The sequence below is a fragment of the Toxorhynchites rutilus genome, chromosome 3 (genome assembly GCF_029784135.1).
Source record: "Toxorhynchites rutilus septentrionalis strain SRP chromosome 3, ASM2978413v1, whole genome shotgun sequence".
NCBI lineage: Eukaryota > Metazoa > Arthropoda > Insecta > Diptera > Culicidae > Toxorhynchites > Toxorhynchites rutilus.
In genome coordinates this window covers 215476803-215497598 of record NC_073746.1, presented here as the reverse complement: position 1 = coordinate 215497598, position 20796 = coordinate 215476803, and the positions used below count along the sequence as shown (strand labels likewise).

The following is a 20796-nucleotide window of genomic DNA, read 5'->3' as shown; positions in this document are numbered from 1 at the left end:
AGGTTCTAACAAAGTACCAAGTATACATACTGAATTGCGAAGAAGCGAAAGTGGAGTTGGATTTTGGACTGCTTCCAGGCCAAAATTCTATAAGGTAACGGCAAAATTTTGGCAAGCTGTCTCAATCGTCTCATTATTATTTGAACTCACAAGCAATTGATTCCATATTACTAAATAAAGTGAGGATTGACTGAGCTTGAGCTTGGATAGACTGTGCACTTCGTAGTTGCTCTCCGTGAATGTCCTTACAGGGGAAGGGAATGTAAGTTAGAATGATATTCTCGGCAAGAGTTGTCGCCTCTATAGCGTGGTTCTCCGGTTGCCATCGAGGAATGGAAAATAGTTAGTGGGAAGCCAAAACAAGATTCATTACGGTAAGACTTATGCGTTTCTTAATTGACGAAGAATGAAACTCGACTTTAACGTTTTTATATTATACAAATTTCACAACATTCCTACGTGTAAAACAATATTGACGCCGCCATCAGAATACAGGCCAGTCCAACCCATGGAGATTTCCTTTCACCTATCCTTGCCAACTTCCAGAATATGCCCAACATACTGAAATCAGTGACAAAAAATAAAATACACTTTTACGAACTGTTATTTCAAATGTACCCAGTCTTATTTCTATCTACTAAACTAGGAAACAGCGAACGCAAATATGTACATGTGCATATCATCAGCAGAATCACGGAGAGCAAGCTTTGGAAATTGAATATAGCGCTCTGCAAGAAAAAGAACAGATGATCAAGCTGCAATGTGTTTGTTATATTACAATTATTTACCATTTTAGCAGAATCTATTAAAACATGTACATGAACAAGAAATTATAAACGTATCCCATTACAGTGCTCGAAGTGACGTGTTTACTTATTTCCTTCAACAACAGCGATGCCAGTTTGTCTTCTCCGGTATCTTCATACATCTACACCCACAAAAATCATTGTTAAAAAATACCCAATTCCTTTGACAATGCAAATAATAGAGCCAAGATGAATAGAAAGTATTACTAAGGTGAGCCCGTCTTCAGTAAGTTAGCGAGCGATATTACCTGAGAGAAAGGAGCCAGCTCGCGTTTGTTGTGATCGCCCTTATGTCAGCGCGAACCAGTCACGGTGAACCAAGGGGAAGTATTGGAATATGTAGAAAATTTTAACATGATATTTTTTTGCAAGACATTTTATGAGAAAATAATGTTGACGTCGGACTACATCTTTCATTTCTATACTGGGGTGTAAGTTCAAAGCTTCGAGAACGAGAGTGTTACATTGGAGAAACAGAATTTTGAGCAATAATACCTGCCGGTTGAAAGAAATGGTATGATAACCTCTTCATTCGAAAGAAAAAATGTCTACGTGTTATATGTGTGTTACTTATTGATCCAAAAATTTGTTTCCAAAGCTCAAAAATTGCTTTGAAAGCAAACTATTGAAATCACAAAAATCTGTATATAAGGTGCCAGCTCCGAAATCCTGATGAATGGAGTCACCACCAAGAGCATGTTTGTGCAAATGAAGGGCACTGGAGCATCGTGTTAGTTCAAGCAAGGCCAAAAAGGAGTTCACCGAAGAGAAGAATAGTATCGCTAAGAAGGCGACCAATAAAGCGTCAGCATCGAGCTGGTGTGGCTGCCCGGAAGCAAAAGTCAAACAAATCCTCGAAAATCGCTGCATACAAGCCGAAAACGCCGAAGCCATAGAAATCAAAAGCAGCTTCGTTAAAAACTACCGTCGCCACACATAACGCACAACACGAGAGTGTTTTCAGCAAATCAAATCCAGTTCTTTTCAGAAAGAGTATATCAAATACTGCGCTCAAATACATTCTTTTCATAATTTCTTCGATCAAGTGCGATCAACGTAAAATTACATCTTTCGAGAACTTGTACGGGGTACAATGAATCTTGAGAAAAATAAACGGGAAGTGGGTATTGTGAGGAAGGGCAGAGTGCTTATTAAGAATGCAGACACAGCATCATTTTGAGTCAACCTATTCTTATTTCCATCGGACACAAACAAAATTTCCTCAAAATGCACCTGGGAGAAATCAATGTTGACTCTTTTAATTGGGAGATTAGCGCTTATTTTATATATTCCACATACGCTGCATATTCAAATTGTATCGGAGAATATACAATTATGGCTCACATTGCAATAATCGATCCACCGAGCTTGCAGCAATAAATCAAACTGGAACCAGTTAGGCAAGGCGCAAATTGAGACGCATATAGCGCGAGTAACTTGGCGCGATATAGCGCCTGTTTTTGTGGCTAATGATAACAGATAGAACGGCGCAAATTGGCCAGATGACGCGAGATGGTGGAGCGCTCGTGAGACACGACTCGCGCGACGCTGTGGCGGAACCACAGTTTCTCGTGCTGGTCATGCCGGTTGTGGTAGTTGTGTTGGTGAACAATCATATAGCGCCGTGGGTTTGACACTGTATGGCTGTACTGATCGGGTGATTGTGTTAGTAAATAAATATATCGTGCAACTCGGTGTTAATCAGTCATTGTATGCGAGTGGCATGTTATTTACACCAAACTCCGACTCAATATGCGCTTCACCACGCTACGTTTGTGGCACGTATGAGTCGTGTTGGTAGTCTCGCGTTTGCGTTTGCATTCACGCAAATTGAATGAACGATCGGAAAAAGTCACAAATGAGCGCAAAACACCCATTAATTCACACAAGAACTCCACCGGTAAGCAAATCATAAAAATCAGTTTACTTCTTATTTCGGATATTTTTCAGAAATCATCGAAATAGCTCTTTTAGACAACTATATCGGAATTATCAAAAGTAAAAAAAAAACTTGTTCGAATGAGCCGATGCTGCTGGAAGTCATGATGTGGGCTGACCTGGTACATATTTTATTATTTCCTGATCATGTAAGTGTTCAAATTTTTATCCCCCATATATTCCTGTTAGGCGTAGTCCTAAGTCAAAAATAAAATCACGGATAAAAACGCACAAATGATCTCACAAACAAAAGTTCACGTCAAGTTTTAACACTTTTCTTATAAATGAATGACAACAACTTGCTTGATTGAAATTGTCCGATTTGAATTTTCTTGATGAGAATTCGTAAAAAGAATAAGAAGAAAACAAACTATCTGTCATTCAGCTGGCTCCTCTCTCTCAGGATATTAAAGGCTGATTTAGACGATGCCAGTCAGCGCTCTAGTTGAGGTATCCAGTGAACAGAGAACAGACACTCTGTCCAAGTTACTTGTACCAGTATCGAACAAGTAATTGGCCTCTAACTTGAACAGAGTGTCTGTTCTCTATTCACTGGATACTTCAACTAGAGCGCTGACTGGCATCGTCTAAATCAGCCTTTACTATACATTGTATATTACAGATTAACATTGAACTCATTTATCCCTCCTCTTGATTCAAAAATGCGTCATCACGTCTCCCACTCAAGGCAATTGCTCGGTTCGCGCAGCAACATCAACATCAAATCCCCAGCACTCGCACTCAGAAAGCCTTGATAGTCAACCTTCAGCCGTCGAATCTCATCGTATCTGTCCTTGGTCGTTTCTGACTCGAACGGTGAAAAACTCGAAGCACAGAATGCCCAAGTAAGGTTATCCTTTACTTTACCCGTTGAACGGCAAACCATCCGTTCACAGTAATAACATATGCAGTCTCGTCCGTAGTCATTAGCGCTACTTCCAGAAAGTGAATGGCAACATTCAGTAGCATTATAACAATTTCTGCTTTGCATTTTTTGTACCATGTATTCGTTTCAATGAACCATATAATTGAGAAATATATATCTTCTATTAGGAACTTCTGGTGGAAGTGGAAGCGAAGAAAAAACCAGAAATCGGAAATATTCAAATCATCTATCCCGAGAACGACCGAATATTTAACAAAATAATAAAAATAATAAAATAATTATTCAATTTTCTTTTAGTTACATTATTCTTATATTAATCATTTTATATCGGCGTTGTTTCATTCGTCCATTGTTTCTACTTCCATGAATATTCAAAATTATTACCTCCAACATCTCTGAATTTATAGGAATTCGATGATGTTGTAATGACATTAGTACCTGCATTTTCAAAGATCGTTTATTTTTCTTCAGTCTTAGGTTTTGGAACTCTAATTTGAAACCTATTGCGCTTCAGAGATTCATTTTGATTTTCCAACGAATTTAAATTGCTCTGTTCTAGTATATATATATATATATATATATATATATATATATATATATATATATATATATATATATATATATATATATATATATATATATATATATATATATATATATATATATATATATATATATATATATATATATATATATAAAATGCTGCATTTAGTGTATGAGACAATAGTTGCAGTCCGAGTCAGCAGAAAACAAATGCTTGAGGTTATTTTCGGAAAATTTCGGGTTGCAGAGGTTTTGTTTTTGATCCACAACTAATGCCCCGATCCAGTTCAGGCCGACTCCACCAGCTTTCGCCCTCAATAGGAAGATAAAAATATCCGTTGTGGAGGTGGTGTAGATGGAAACATTTTTTTCTAATTGCCAATAGATACTCACTACAACCGGAATTATATCTCCATTTCCTCTCAAATATGCTCCTCCGAACGTCCTTATGTGCTTCTTTCGCACCGAAAGAGCTCGATAAAATAAAATAAAAACTAACGATATTCTTCTTCCCCCGAAGAGAAGTCTGTAATGCAAATGGCCGTATCGTACTGCATCTTGTTTATAAGCAACGTATTGTGTTTTGTTTGTAAACAGAACACAGTAGACTTTCAAGATGGCTGCAGAGTCAGGGGTACCAAATGTACTGCATCACGACAGTAATCTCATGACTGTCGCCACCATTGTCCCGTGACAGTCACGCGATTGAATTTTTAACTACAGTCACAAAGTGAAAATGTTGTGCGACATTATTGTTACTGTCGTGTACTGTACACGGACACATTCCCATGTGAGAGTATTTTGCTCTTTCGTCTGCGACAGACCCGCTTGCTCATTAGTGATGTTGTTTGACCAATTATATGACCAATACGTTGCTGCCGTCGTTGATGAATTTTTTCCCTCGTGCTGATGATGCCGGGTGTCTTATAGCGAATTCGTTTTTGTTCAGTTTCAACCCTAGTGCCGCACTAACTGCTGTCAAAACGTTTTTTTATTTACTCAGTTTCGCACTCAGTGTCGCACTAGTTCGCCCCGAAAGCTGTTAGTTTCGCACTGAGATGTTTCACGGGTTGGCACTCGGGTTCACCAATACAACTATACTGAACTGTCAAGTTCCGAATATTGTTTTGGAAAATCTGAAAATAAAGACTATGAAAATGAAAAACCTGCTGCTTTTGCTTTTGTATTTTTGGAATCGTAATCCAATTCGGATTCTGATTTTGAAGAGTATATTCTAGTAGACAGCATTAAGCTACGTGTTCTTTCATTGGGAGGCGGAAATAATGATGGATATTCAGGTGGAATAAACCTGCTTTCGAAATCATGATCTAATGATGATTTTATATTATAATAGTAATTATTTGTGGATCAAACCGGAAATGCATTGACAAATGGTTAAGTGAGTGTTAGAACTACATGTGTTAGGGAATCAAACAATATGAAGTAAAAATTTCCATTCAAACTTTCATATTTTTACACTGCACTTGGTCCTTCTGATCTGATAGAGAATAATTTACCTCCCAAGCACGAATATCGTCACCAGATGTCGACACTGTACATTTGTCGTAGCAAATATAAACAAATCAAACTATATAACGCACACCAACAAACCACCGCATTCGTGAAACTGAAAACGTTTTTTTATTACAGAGTCAGTTTGGCACTGACGCAGTTTTAAAAACGAATTCGCTATTAGTATATATTATTCCGGTACAACGTCATGTTATTCATTTTCATTTTCTCATTTCCGCAAACTAAAGGGATTAACCTACTGTGCAGCGAAGAATTGTTGTTATTTTCTTACGAATTCTGCAGCATATTCCGAAATGGGAAAATTTTATTTGTCGATGACGCGGCTATTCTATGTAGAGAAATTATCGGGGGAAATAGTGTGAGCAACAGAAGAGAATATGTTGAAAGAAGTGCGTGGAGAAGTGTCGTGGGTGGAAGTCGTGTGAATGAAAGTTACGCGAATGCAACTGTAGCGCCAGATTAGAATGTGGCTGGAGGAAGTTTTGCGCACTTGGCAATGTTGGTTTGGACATGAAGGAGATTTTATTTTATTTAGGAAAGTAGTATGTTTAGCGCGTATTCTTAATATTATCAATAAAAATATAAAGTAACATTTTATTGATATTATTATTATTACTAGCTGACCCGGAAAAAGTTGTGCTGCCATACAGATAATTTTTAGCGAATATATTCGTTGTAATATAACAAACTATAAGTGTATTGCAAAGGCGTTTGAATGTTTTAACGATCTATAACCTGGTGAAGGTTTTGCCGTGTATGGTGTTGCACCTTGGGAAAATAGTCTTCTCGAAGTATGAAGTATGAAGACGATCCACTCGGGAGGCGATCTGGTGTAGTGGTAACATCCATGCCTCTCACGCTAAAGGTCACGAGTTCAATTCTCACTCCCGACATTCTTCCAAAAATGGAAGTAAAAGTGACGAACCAGCCAAATGAGTTGAAAGTCACTATAATACAGATAAAAAAAAAAAGAAGAAAATCCATTCTTTGATGGAGATCAAACAGATACGTGAGGATGGTATCTATGACATTCAGAGGAATGGAGCGCTATAAACGTAAATATCTCAGTATTCCATTAAAGTAACTGGTAGTTTGATCACTTAAAAAGTTACATGTAAAGTGTAAAAAGTAATATATTTTTGTCGTAAAGTAAAAAAATAAAATATAGAAAATCAATATTAATTACTTTCAATTGCAGTATCTGGGGGAAAATACACGCTAACTGTTTCCAAGATGGACGGCTAAATTTATAAATGCTGGGCCCCTTTCAGGAATTAGCAGATCAAAGATACATAACTGAACTGCAGAACATTAACACGTTAAAGCGGCCCAGAGACGTTCAATAATATGGCGCTATATTTTGATTTGTGCAATATAATTGATCGTCTAGGGGTAATATTGGGCCATAATATTGAACGTCTATGGGCCGCTTTAACGCGTTAATGTTCTGCAGTTCAGTTATTCAATATTATTGATTAATAATATTGAACGTCTATGCACCGCTTAACCCCCGATTTTTTCTTGCTGCGCTTTAATTCAGCAAGCATCAAGAGCGTTTGTACAATATTAGAGTCGATTGATTTTTACTGTCAGTCCCAGTCAGTCAACATTTTCCTACCAAAAAGCTCAACGTCAACCCCTAGAGACCGACGCTGGGCTCATTGGATTTTTTTGACGTGGGACTACGTCTAACCGGAGTATATGGGGGGTAAAATGAAAACCTAGACACAGAACATGCAGGAAAAAATGAAAGATTCCAAATGCTTATAACTCGAACATTTCTTACTGGATCGGAAAGATGTTTGCATCAATTGATAGGGAATATTTCTACGCTTCTATCGCAATTAATAAAATGTCATTTTTCATTAGATAAACAATTGAATAACTGTAAAATGTTAAGCGTTATCTAAACGCCCTCACTGCTCCATTTTGATTGGCCCGATCTACGGTTTCCCTAACGCAGCCATCAAAACCAAGCAGCCTTGGGGAAATCAACATTACAAATACATGAAAGTATGGGGACTTTTGTTCTCACCGAAATGTGTTCCCTAACACAGACTTCAAAACCAAGCAGCGTTGGAGAGATCGGCATTGCAAATACATGAAGGTTGCAAATACATGAAGGTTGCAAATACATGAAAGTTTCCCTAACACAGACTTTAAATACATGGAGCTTAGGGAAATTGGCATTGCAAATACATGCAAGTCAGGGGTGTTTCTGTTCCGACTGAAATGTGTTTCGCTAACACAGACTTGAAATCCTAGGAGTGTGGGGAAATTGGCATTCCAAATACATGTAATCGGTGGCATTTTTGTTCCGACTGAAATGTGTTTCCCTAACACAGACTTCAAATACATGGAGCTTAGGGAAATTGGCATTGCATATACATGCAAGTCGGGGTATTTTTGTTCCGACTGAAATGTGTTTGCCTAACACAGACTTCAAAACCATGATGTCTGATGAAGCCGGCTCAGCGAATAAATGCAAACTGCGAGTACTTTTGCACTCGCTTGCAAACTAGAATATGTTTCCTTAAAACGGTCTTCCGGGGGTACTTCGGCACTTGCATGTTTTTTTTTACACTCCGAAAAGTGTTTTCCTAACACGGATTACAAAAGCGGGTACGAACACCACGCTTTGGCTCGGTTGTTCAAGATTGCATTGAAGGATGTGCCTTCATATCTTCTGCTCTATAAGTTCCCACGCATACCATTTGATGGTTAGGCAAGATGTTGATAACCAATTGCTGCGATGACGCCTATTGATTAAGCAATATGCGATCGACGCACATGTCAAAATCGAAACTGAGTGCCTGAATTTCATTAAATCGAGCAAATTCGCGGTTCGAGAAAAACGTACACTTGAGAGATGCAAACTTCAGAAGGAAACGTAAAATAAAATAATCGTTTGATAATTCTTCCGTTCACATGTTTTGTCCTAGGCATCATACCAAACGTAAAAGGACTGTCATTAAATTTACTTGTAACGAAGAACATAATCTATCACAATGCATGAATTGATCTTATATGGAATTATACAATCTTTTTACTCACAAAGCAAAAATATTGAATTCAATTAAATTCGGGAATTGTTTCATTCAATCAAAAATTTAATCAATACAAACAAATGATTGCTAAGCTAAGGTAGTCCCACGTCAACCTTGCGGTTATATCATAGATATAACCCACCCATTTTTTGTTTTTTCATTTTGGCAATTTTCAGAGTTTTCAAAAACCACTACGTAACAATTCAGATAATAAGAATTTTACACGCTGAAAAGAATTCAGCCATATCGCTCCACTGGATTATGAGAAAAACGTACAACTAGCTACTAGGAACTGTTTTAAGGAGAACATCAAAGCGCCAGTTGCCAATTGCATGATACAGGGTAACTTCGATATAACGTACATTTTACTTTAAAAATTGTACGTTGTATCGAATTGTACGTTATATCGAAGCATAATAAAGAACTCAGAAACGTAGATCATATAGCTTTATTGCGTATTGCGTAGCTTTATTGTATTGCAGTTTAAGTAAGGTCAATGAATAAATTCAACTAGAAGATGAAGCCAGCCTTTCTCATGATGTTTTCCTTCGTATTGTTGATTAAAGTTTGTTTTATTTAGAATTTGGAATCACAAAACAGTTCTATTTCGGGATTGGTTAAAGGTACAAAACAAGCTTAATATCAAAATACAGATACAGAATTTATTGTAAAAATATTCAAAAAAAGGACAAAAAAAAATATTCAAAAAATTAGTTCTTTGGACTTTGAAAATGTGTACGTTATATCGAGTAACGTTATATCGAGGGTACGTTATATCGAAGTTCCCCTGTAATCATTATACTGGCATCAAAAAAATAGAAAATACATCCTCAAATATATCTCAAATGATCACCTAAATGACGCTACACTCAACTTCAATTCCAACATCCGAAAGAAAATCACAAAAATCCGTTATTTTTCGACCTTCCATAGTAGGGTATCCCCTAACTAACTTTAACAAACTAGCCACATATAACAAACAAATGACTATTTAATTATTGACTCAGTTCGATTCTACCCAGCAAACATTAAATCGCATAACAAGCGTATATATCCCAGCAAACATTAAATCGCATAACAAGCGTATATATAACATCATATGCCCTAAAATTTGGTTGGCATATAATGCGCCTAACTGGCATATGCATGCAAAAGTGGAGGCCATATACATACATGGCAAATGCTTACCGAATTTGTTTGGATGAATATGCAACTTTGACCGGCTATAATAGCGACTTTTAGGCCGATTACACATTATCCGGTTTCTGCCGGACCGGTTTCAAAAAACGCCGCTGGGTTTGGACGGAAAACCGGATAACAATGTGAAAGAGACCTCGCGCTACACAAAACCGTACATCTCTTACATACAAATACACTACACAAAACTGTACATCTCTCACATAGACATGCATGCATTTATTTATATAGTGGATTGACAGGTACACATTGCTGCAAATATTCCGGCTACATGCAGCTGTTTGCAGACCGAAAATTTTAAAACCACAGCTGCTGCGGCAACCACGAGCGTTTTCATATTGTGTGGCACATCAGGAGCATGGTCAAAGTAAGAGCAGCCCTCACGGCATTAGCGCATCCTGGATCATAACGGTGTTCTTGCAGCACCTATCGTAAATACTTCCGCCCCACTTTAGAATAACTAACTTTAGTCCAGTTGCGGTGTAGTCATTCATACGCTCAGTTATTTTGTTTCTAAACATACACAAATAGCATGATTTTTTCACACGTTCTGTTGCCACATATTGGTTCAACAGTCTCAGAAACAAGTGTACAATTTTAAGACCGAAAAAATAATAACATTCCGTAAGAAGCTAGCGGCACTATTTATTTATATGTGTAATGTGTTCATTTCCTGTGATTGTCTTGGAATTTGTCTACGAGATAATATATGCCCTTCCATTCATTCTAGAGTGTTTTTTATTTCACCATTACAGTAGAAATCTGTACGATTAAAATAACATCATAATTCCTTCCTAAAAATAACATAATGATTCATTCAAATGCTATCCCATTGCTGCATCCGCAGATCCTCGTCCAGAAATGGGCTCAGCATATACCGCAATTCGTCGAGCACCTACTCCTGGGGCAGCGGTAGCTTCTCGAGCGCATAGCAAATTAACGCACAGCTATTTATACGTGGATCTTGGGCAAAGAATGCCTGACTCAGATATTTTAATTTGAGATTTGGGTGATTTTGTTATGACAGAACCGATGCTTCGGTGTTGGGCATCTCGATCACCGATCACAGATCGGACATTTTGGGCTAGAGTTCCTCAAGCCGAGCCTCGACCACCTCGTCGTCGATCGCGTTCCAAATTAGGTCAAACTGTCTGAAATACCCAATAAGAATATTAGGAGAGCTATTTTTGATGTGCTCAAATGAACAAAGACTGACCTCCTCATAAAATCTCGATAAAGTCGCTCAAAATATGCCCTTTGAAGAACCAGTTGGAGATTTGTTTGACAACATCGAACTTGTTCAGTAGCGAATCTGTGAACAATACAAAAACGGAAGATAATTTAAGAACTCGTAGTTGCTGTGAGCTAAACATAAACAGAAGTTAATTTAATAGCTCGATTAATTTGTCAGAAGACACTACACACCGTTGAACACAATCCATGGCAAAACACTCCATGACGACCTCGTGTGCCTGTGATCATTGCTTCGCTTTGAGCAGAAACTTTCATCACTGAAATTTTTCACTGCAGCTAAATAAAGAAGCGAAATAAAAAATTCAGTGTCCATACCACTTGCAAATTCTGTTTGATTTCAAAATCAACAAACAAACGTCAAATGGCACACACATACTAATATGTGGGGGGAAAAATTGCCTGAATTGTACTAATACTAACAGACATGAAAACAACTGTCAATTCGCGTGGAGGTTCGTGCTCCGCTTTTGAGAATTGATAGTGATAATTGATTTACGGGTGCAGTTAACACATATTTAAAAATAAAAATTATGAATGAAAATTAACATTTTCTTATAAAATATGTTCTTAATGCAATAGAGTTACACATTCTTTTGCAAGTGATGAAAACCCCCTGAACAAGAATTGTGTTTCATAATAATTTCATATTACAATGATGAGTTTTAGTGACAATATCAAGAAAATTATACAAAAATGGTTAAGTAAGAATCAGTATTACGAGTTTTAAGTGATCACATAATATAAAGTAAAAGTTTGAACAATTTAACTGTCTTAAGGTCTGATATTCTCATAGAGAATGATTTATTTTCCCAAACCGGTGTCTGTACCAGACGTCGACACAATACTACTGTCATCGCGTATAATGCTTGTCCGGTCACCGGACATTGCAGTCGCAGTGGACGGCTGCATCACGGCGCCGTGAAGAGGTTGGTACGGTCGAAATTTGCCATTTGGGATTCTAACCGGTCCGGCGGAAACCGGATAATGTGTAATCGCCCTTACCATACTCATATACGATTTATTACAGACATAGAAAAAAAAACAAATGGCGCAAAATATTTTCGTGAAATGTTTATTATAGCCTCACGAATCGCCATTTTTATATATGAGTATTTATGTTGGTAGAAACAATAATTGTTTGATTGACTTGTGTTGGGAGTGGAATATGAATGTTTAAAATGACACAGATTGATGTTTGGTGAAAACTGCTCCGATGCGGGTTCGAACTCTGGTCGTCTGGATTATCATCCACCAGCTATCTCGCGCGGCTATCTGAAATTTAATTCAACAGCGGTTGAAACTTTCGAGTGCATCAGAATTTCATTAACATTTCAATATGATGTAATATGTTCTTTATTAGGATCTAATATGATTTACTGTTTCATGATTTTCTTCAGCATGCAACACGATTTACTACAGTACTGAATCGAGTTAAATTATACGCTTATACGACACACAAACTGCATCAGCGTAATATACGCATATGATGCGGATTAAATATATTTTACGTCATAAGATTGATATTTATTATACCGAATTGCGACTTAATTTGATAATCTATATATATAAAAATGGAGTGATGTCTGTCTGTCTGTCTGATTCTTATAGACTCGGAAACTACTGAACCGATCGACATGAAAATTGGTATGTAGGGGTTTTTGGGGCCGGGGAAGGTTTTCGTGATATTTTGAGACCCCTCCCCCCTCTCTAAGGGGGGGCTGCCATACAAATGAAACACAAATTTCTGCATTACTCGGAAATTAACCAAGCAAACGAAACCAAAGTTGGCATGTGAAAGTTTTAGGGTGCAATAAATGTTTCTATGATGGTTAGACAGTCCTTCCCCCACTCAAAGGGGGGGGGGCTGCCATACAAATGAAACACAAATTTCTGCATTACTCGAGAATTAATCAAGCAAATGAAACCAAATTTGGCATGTGGAGGTTTAAGGATGCAATAAATGTTTCTATGGTGATAAGATACTCCTTCCCCCTCTCTTAGAGGGGGCTGCCATACAAATGAAACACAATTTTTTGCATTACTCGGAAATTAATCAATCAAACGAAACCAAAGTTGGCATGTGAAAGTTTTAGGGTGCAATAAATGTTTCTATGATGGTTAGACAGTCCTTCCCCCACTCAAAGGGGGGGCTGCCATACAAATGAAACACAAATTTCTGCATTACTCGAGAATTAATCAAGCAAATGAAATCAAATTTGGCATGTGGAGGTTTTAGGATGCAATAAATGTTTCTATGGTGTTAAGATACTCCTTCCCCCTCTCTTAGAGGGGGCTGCCGTACAAATGAAACACAAATTTTTGCATTACCCGAGAATTAATCAAGCAAATTAAACCAAATTAGGCATATGGAAACTTTAGGGTGCAATGAATGTTTCTATGGTGGTTAGATACCCCTCCCCCCTCTCTTAGGGGTGGCTGCCATACAAATAAAACACAAATTTCTACATTACTCGAGAATTAATCAAGTAAATGGGCGTGACGAAGTTTGCCGGGTTAGCTAGTGGTATATAAAAACGAGTTTTTACATTTTATGCGATTTCAAATATACACGATACATACTTTGATTGATATTATATTCGACTATGATTTATTCGGATTTCTTGTAAGACTTGGCACGTGCGAAATTATACGATTTAATGTTTGCTGGGTAATCGGTTCTTCGAATTTTTGATCGCTTCGATCGCAAAAAAAACAGGAAGTGGGTTATATCTATGGTATAACCGCAAGGGTGACGTAGGACTATCGTTGATTTAGAGATCATTTGTTTGAAGTTGAATCTAAATCCATCCTGAATGAATGAATAAATAAATATTTGGGTGACTTCAAAAACGAGAGTGTTACTTTGAAGACTCAAGGTTTTATGCATCCAATATTGGGTACAAACAACCTTGTTCTGAAGAATAATCTTCAGAAGCTTTCCTGTTAACTGCACTTGATTGACAAATCACAAAACCAAATGTATGTGGTCGCAGTATTATATGGATAGAAAACATTAAAATAAACTCGCTTGAATGTAATTTTCAATTCCAAGGGGAACTGGCAGATTATTTTTCAGCAACGATCATTTCTTTCCAGGTTTCCTCTCGATAACCAGCAAACGAAAAGAGTTGCGCGCGTGTATGTGTGTGTGTGTGGCGGCTGCTTCTATGTCTTCCCGAGGAACCGTATTTCGATGCTGATACTCTCTTGGTCACCTTCTCTTCTCCTTCTGATCGATCGGCTTTTCTGCGCCCCCTCACAGTTAAAACAAACTGATTGCATTTCAGGTCAGGTCAAGCCAGGTAATGAAAACCTCGATCCCTCGCCGTTCAGCTCGTTCAGTAACGATGTTGTCTTGTCGATGTCCTCAGGCGTCGTGCACAAATTACGTAACGCAAAAATCCGGATTTTGAACCTCCCCCCCTTTCGTAACGCAATTTCCTATCTCTAATAAACAGAAAGTAACGCAACATCTAACCCCTCCCCCCTTATCGCGTTACGTAATTTGTGCACGACGCCTCACGAAAAATGAATGGGTTTCACCACCAGAATATCATTTCAGTATGCTTTTCGTGCGTGATTGAATCGAGAGAAGGTGTGGTTTACGATGGCAATTTGGAAGGCAAACTAGAGGAGAATGAACTCTCTGAGTATGAAAATTTCGGCGACTGAGCAATAATCGATTGAAAATTATATAATTTTGGCGATACGAAACATTTTCCGTTTTTCATGTTATGCATCCATTATTGGATACGAAAATATCCTACTGATGGGAAAGAATAATCTTCAGAAGCTTTCCAGCTAATTACACTTGATTGAAAAATTACGAAATCAAATGTATTTGGTCACTGTGTTCGCCATATAATTAGAAAACATTAAAATATACTCTTTCGCATGGATGTATTCTTCAATTCCCAGGGAACTGACAGATTATTTTTCAGCAACGATTAGATCTTTCCGGAATTTTCTCGATGCTGTATGGCATCCAAACGAAAATTCTCGTTTCAGTTTGGCCTGCAAAAAACTTTTCTGAACTCTAATCCATCAAATTTGGAGCCCTGAAAAGGGCCGTTGATTATATGCTAAGCTAATATAGCACCCTCTCCTTGGATTCGACGGGCCAGCTGAATGTCCTTGGGCATGATGTGACGCGTTTTACGTGGATAGCACACAAATTTGTATCTTCGAATAAGCCTCCTGCAGCGTCATAACCGCGGAACTTTGGAAGCGCAAGTCGGTTTTGAAGTCCTGAGTAATTCCACGATCGAAAAGCTGCAAAGGTAGCTTGCGGATCAGCAATTCGGTCGACTTCCGATAGCGATGAATTTCACGCAAAGTTCTCGGTCGATAGCGATGTGGCTTCTTCACCTATCCTGCGGCTGGTGCGCTTATCCAAGCTGCTTTCGGAGTTCCGCGGTTATGACGCTGCAGGAGGCTTATTCGAAGATACCAATTTGTGTGCTATCCATGCAAAACGCGTCACATCATGCCCAAGGACATCCAGCTGGCCCATCGTATCCGAGTAGAGCGTGCTATATTAGCTTAGCATATAATCAACGGCCCTTTTCAGGGTTCCAAATTTGATGGATTAGAGTACAGAAAAGTTTTTTACAGGCCGAACTGAAAGGAGCATTTAGCGAAAATCCTGGTTTCGATAATAATTCGTTACCGATAGGTGCCATGGATATGGATTTCTTAATGAAGAATATGAAATACATGACATGATGTAGTGAATATATCCGAAGAAATCACTTTGGTGAAACTGCATTATAAAATTATTTGTGTACGAATGCCGCAATCGATAGTCGACTCTAATTTGCGCTGCGTAATTTCCTCGGAGGACTCGATTCCTCCTTTGAACATTAATAATCTCTTTCTGGCAAAACGATGTGGTATGAATCACATTATTTGAATGATAGAATGAAGAAGTTTTCTGCCAATTTCCTTCAACCTCCAAACGTATCTTTCTCCCGTTTGTCGTTTTCGCGTTCGCTAATCCTTTCTCACAACACCCATTTCTCGTTTGAGAAATTGTTGAGTAAACATTGTTTGCCAGTGCGCGTAGAGCGGGAATTCCTAAAGATTCATTGCACCTCTAATAAATTGCCGAAAGACGTGGTTTTACGTTGATCGCACTTGATTGAAAAAATCCAAAACGAAATGTATTTGGTCGCAGCATTATATGAGTAGAAAGCAAATAATCGCTCGAAAATGACTTGATTTTCGCGATGTGAAACATTTTCCGTTTTTCATGTTATGCATCCAATATTGGATACGAAAGTTTCCACTGATGGGGGAAAAAAATATTCAGAAGCTTTCCTGTTAATTGCGATTGATTGAAAAATAACAAAACCAAATGTATTTGGTTGCAGTGTTATATGGATAGAAAGCATTAAAATAAACTCTTTCGCATGAATGTATTTTTCAATTCCCAGGGGAACTGGCAGATTATTTTTCAGCAACGATGATAGCAACGAGAATTCCGCGCGTGTATGTGTGTGTGTGTGTGGCGGCTGCTCCGATGTTTCAAGCGGAACCGTGGCATCACTCTCCTCCTGATGGATTCCCTTTTGGCCTTAGGTGCACAAACAGGCTCTTGGTGACACCGTTCATCAGCGTTTCCATGATAAACGAAATTAGCTTCACAACAACAGCGACAACAGCGATTGCGCTGTTCAATCATAACTGAGTGGGTTTACGAGCGGCGCTCGCTTATATACCAATTGGTGATTTCAATAGCCTGTTTTGAAAGCAATTTTAAGACTATTGAAACAAGTTTTTGGATGAAAAAGTAACAAGTATATGACGCGTAGACATTTTATCTTTCAAATGAAATGTTTATCATACCATTTCGTTCAGTCGTTTAAGAGCTATTAACGCTCAAAATCTCGGTCTCCAGCGTAACGCTTTCGTTCTCGAAACTTTGGTTTTACACCCCGGTATAGAAATGAAAGACGTAGTCCTACGTCAAAAATGTCATGACATTTTTCTGGCGACAGTCATGTATGATAGAAACCCGGGTAAACCGATGTGATTCACCGCTTCGTCAGCGACTGTTACGGCGACAGAACGAACGGAGTAGCAGACACGAAAAAATCGAAAACGAACAGTCTCTCCGGCTCACTACGGTCGGGCACGACAAATTAGACGAATTCGACGAGTTACTGACTGTTACTGTATAATATTACTTTATGCATTAATGTTCTGTCGCTTGTATACGAGTGTAGTGCACTCACAGAGACTGTCGATTCAATTCCATACCGACTGTTATTAAAATGCAGCACCTTTGTAATACTTCTATAAATCTTGATCTTCATATTCTGTTTTGACAATCCTTGGCAATCATGGATGAGTAGGGCTGTGCCAGCAGGTGCCAGTGTGAAGGAAAAAAATATCTAAACAAACCCAGAACCAAAATATAAACAAAAAGGTCCACGTGCGTTCGCATGGTGCTTAGTTCGATTTAATTCAACAGTTCAAAATAAATATTCTAATGGCTGAATTTAAAAGAACAAACGCCCAAATTTACGCGAAAACAGCTAACATACTCTCACCGGATACTATATACTGGAAGAAACTTGGTGTAAGATGCGGAACAAATATAAACCACTATTGCGAAGTAAACTGTGAGCTATAATTTGATTTCTCAAATCTTTTAAGGTACCCACGTTAGTAAAAGAATTTGGAGCGATAGACTTCATTGACTTTAGCCCAGTGGAGCCGTTTTTGTTCGCAGTGACGGCATCAGTTCGCGTACAAATCTACAATCCTGTTACGAAATTAGTCGTGAAAAATATTACCAAGTTCCAAGAGGGTGCACATGGAGGCTCGTTCCGAAACGATGGCAATTTGCTGGTAGCTGGCGATGATCTTGGAAAAGTGCGATTGTTTGACGTTTCAACTAAATCTATTCTGCGTTTCTTCGAAGGCCACAAGGCTCCAGTGTATCGGACTTCCTTCAACGCAGATGGACATCATGTCAGTAGTTTTTCCGACGACAAAACTGTTCGGTATTGGGATATCGCAACAGAAAACCATATAATGACATTTTCCGAACATACGGACTATATTCGAGCAGGATGCACTAGTCCCATCAGCCCAGATATTATTATTTCTGGAGGATATGATAAGAAAATCAACATGTATGATACAAGGATGAAGCAAAAAGTTTTGACTTTAGATCACGGAAGCCCGGTTGAGTCTTTGATTTTCCTGCCCAGCGGCGGAATATTCATTAGCGCTGGAGGAACTTCTGTTAATGTGTATGACGCGTTGGCGGGAGGAAGGAAAATTGCGCAATTATCACAGCACCACAAAGCCGTTACCTGTTTACAACTAGCTAGTGATGGTAAACGGTTACTTTCCGGAAGTTTAGATAGACATGTCAAAATATATGATGTGGCTACCTATCAAGTAGTTCACACTATAGATAACCCTAATGCTGTATTGAGTTTGGGAGTGTCCAAAAATGACGATACACTTGTGACGGGAATGGTTGATGGTTTAATAGCAATTCATCGGAGAGACAGCAATAAGGATAAAGAGGATCCACAAACCGATAGAGTAAAAGGACGTTCAAGATACGATAATATTTTTGAGAATGCAGACGATACTATTGCTGAATTCCGGTATGCCAAAATAGCACAGTTTGATCGTATGCTCAAAAAGTACGAATATTCGAAAGCTTTAGATAGTGTAATGATTCCAATCATTGCCAATAAGACCCCTGAAAAAACTGTTGCACTAATCAAAGATCTTATTCGGCGCAAGGGCTTACAGCGAGCGTTACAGAACCGACCGCATTTTTTCTTGGCAAAATTCATCACCTTTCTAACGCGTAACATCGGAGACTATAGATTCACGCCAGCTCTGGTGGACGCTGCCAATATATTGTTGGATGTTTATGAAGATGATTTTGAACAGTTCATAGGCACCGATGTAGGCAAGATGTTCATTTTGCTTTCTAGGAGATTGAAAAAAGAAGAACAAATAATCGATGACTTCCAGCAGTTACATGGTTTAATAGAGATGATATCTTCGGCGGCAGACATAAGTGTTGGATCCCATGATTCGGATGACCAAGAAGGTGTTGTGAATGAGGAATTACATGCGTCTTTGAAAGCACAGAAGCAAGCCATTATTAATATTGATTAACCCAGTTAATAAATTTTAAAAAATAAAGAGAAGTCTTTTGTTCCAAAGAAAACCATTGCAATTGCAGGTTATCCAACAACATATGTATTTTGTTTTTTCTTAAATTCGTTTTTTTTACCGGCTCAGTTACATAGGTTTTAAGGTTTTTACAATAGTTCAAACTAATGGTCGCAGTGATTCAAGGCTTCCACAGAAGAAGAAAGAACCCTTCTCTCAACTATATTTTTTACTAGTATATATACTCATTTTCTCTCAAGTCTATTGTTAATAAGGTAGGGAACCAATAACTCGCGGTCGACGAGTATTTTCTTCAGGAAAAGGAAAGAAATAGGAATAGGAATTAACCGTGTTAGTTTGTTATTGTTGAGTTTTTCGGGGTTAAAAAGAAAAGTAAATAATTAAAAGCGACGTAAAACTGATTTTTTTCACTCTAATGTAGTGATAAGAAAAAAAGTTGAAAAAGTCTGAGCCTAGGGGCATGGACGGGATCTTGACATAGGACTGTGATTGTGTGTAGTAATTGCTTTTAAATTGAGTTTTTCATTGATCAAAATCTGTATGTTTTTCTTTTTTGATACATCAAATGGATGCCCTGGAAAAACCGTTTCCTGTATGTACTTATATCCTTTAAACTGGTTAGATGACATAACGTGGTAGAATTCGGTACCGCATTCTGTTCAAAAATGTACACAAAAATATCATTAAAGCCATTCAATCATGCAGAAGAAGACAAAGAGTCATCATGTATCATTTTTAAACACAAGTCTAAATAGTTAAGAGTTACATAAATAAAAGCTAGAGCCAAAATAATCTATGACTACAAAAATATATTAAGGATTAAAATAGCATTATCTCCTTTGCTACCACGTTGTCCGGAACATTGTTTGTAAAAACTTTATAGCCCTGTAAGATCGCGTCTACTCAAGCTATAATAATCTGATTTACGTGGGTATACCCTTTCGATCTTCTAAATCAGCAGCCATTTAAATTCATTTATTGCATTTTCACATAACCAAACAACATACTCGATAATATGACATCCTGAGCCACAATTACACAAATTATTAGTAATGAGACCTACACGATAAAAACATGAATTGAACACAAATTGATTGGACAACATACAATATAATATAAAATTAATGCCTATTATCGGTAAATGGAGAATAATTCATTTTACGCATCAACTCACATTATGAGCTAACGCCCGAATTTAGGCAAAAAGATTGCTCGTTGCGTCGGGGAGGAATCGAGTGCACTATCCAATCGAAATAAAACATACCCAATTAAATCGCCAAATTGTTAACTTTTTTTTACTATATTCACTGTTCATGTTTCAAGTTTTTCAAAAAAATCTGGATAAATTTCCTGTCTAATGTCTAATGTATATAACACAACATATGTCGCAATAACCATTTTGAGTAATATGCGTTTGAAA

At 37.9% G+C, this 20796-nt stretch overlaps 2 protein-coding genes and 1 long non-coding RNA gene across 3 annotated transcripts; 1 reads left to right on the top strand and 2 right to left on the bottom strand.

Annotated features, from left to right (window-relative positions):
• Positions 1 to 413: 413 nt before the first annotated feature.
• On the bottom strand, positions 414 to 945 carry LOC129777052 (protein kish). The gene is made up of 3 exons (XM_055783104.1): positions 789 to 945; positions 619 to 728; positions 414 to 561 (listed from the first exon to the last, which is right to left on the bottom strand). Exons 1-3 carry the CDS (start codon positions 789 to 791, stop codon positions 456 to 458), a joined length of 219 nt encoding a protein of 72 aa, XP_055639079.1. The 5' UTR covers positions 792 to 945; the 3' UTR covers positions 414 to 455.
• A 9507-nt stretch (positions 946 to 10452) lies between these two features.
• LOC129779757 (uncharacterized) lies at positions 10453 to 11522 on the bottom strand. The gene is made up of 3 exons (XR_008743763.1): positions 11376 to 11522; positions 11167 to 11262; positions 10453 to 11101 (listed from the first exon to the last, which is right to left on the bottom strand). It is a non-coding gene; the product is annotated as an uncharacterized LOC129779757 (long non-coding RNA).
• A 6092-nt stretch (positions 11523 to 17614) lies between these two features.
• Positions 17615 to 20570, top strand: LOC129776851 (U3 small nucleolar RNA-associated protein 15 homolog). Its single transcript, XM_055782738.1, has 2 exons — positions 17615 to 17787; positions 17865 to 20570. The coding sequence occupies exons 1-2, from the start codon at positions 17698 to 17700 to the stop codon at positions 19356 to 19358; spliced, it is 1584 nt and encodes a 527-aa protein (XP_055638713.1). The 5' UTR covers positions 17615 to 17697; the 3' UTR covers positions 19359 to 20570.
• The last annotated feature ends 226 nt before the right edge of the window (positions 20571 to 20796 follow it).

Bases quoted from the DNA above. Each gene is read 5' to 3' on its own strand.
- LOC129776851 (XM_055782738.1), top strand. From the start codon at position 17,698: ATGGCTGAATTTAAAAGAACAAACGCCCAAATTTACGCGAAAACAGCT. The intron at 17,788-17,864 runs GTAAGATGCGGA...AAATCTTTTAAG, and splicing joins TATACTGGAAGAAACTTGGT to GTACCCACGTTAGTAAAAGA.
- LOC129777052 (XM_055783104.1), bottom strand. The intron at 562-618 runs GTACATTTGAAA...CACTGATTTCAG, and splicing joins GTAGATAGAAATAAGACTGG to TATGTTGGGCATATTCTGGA.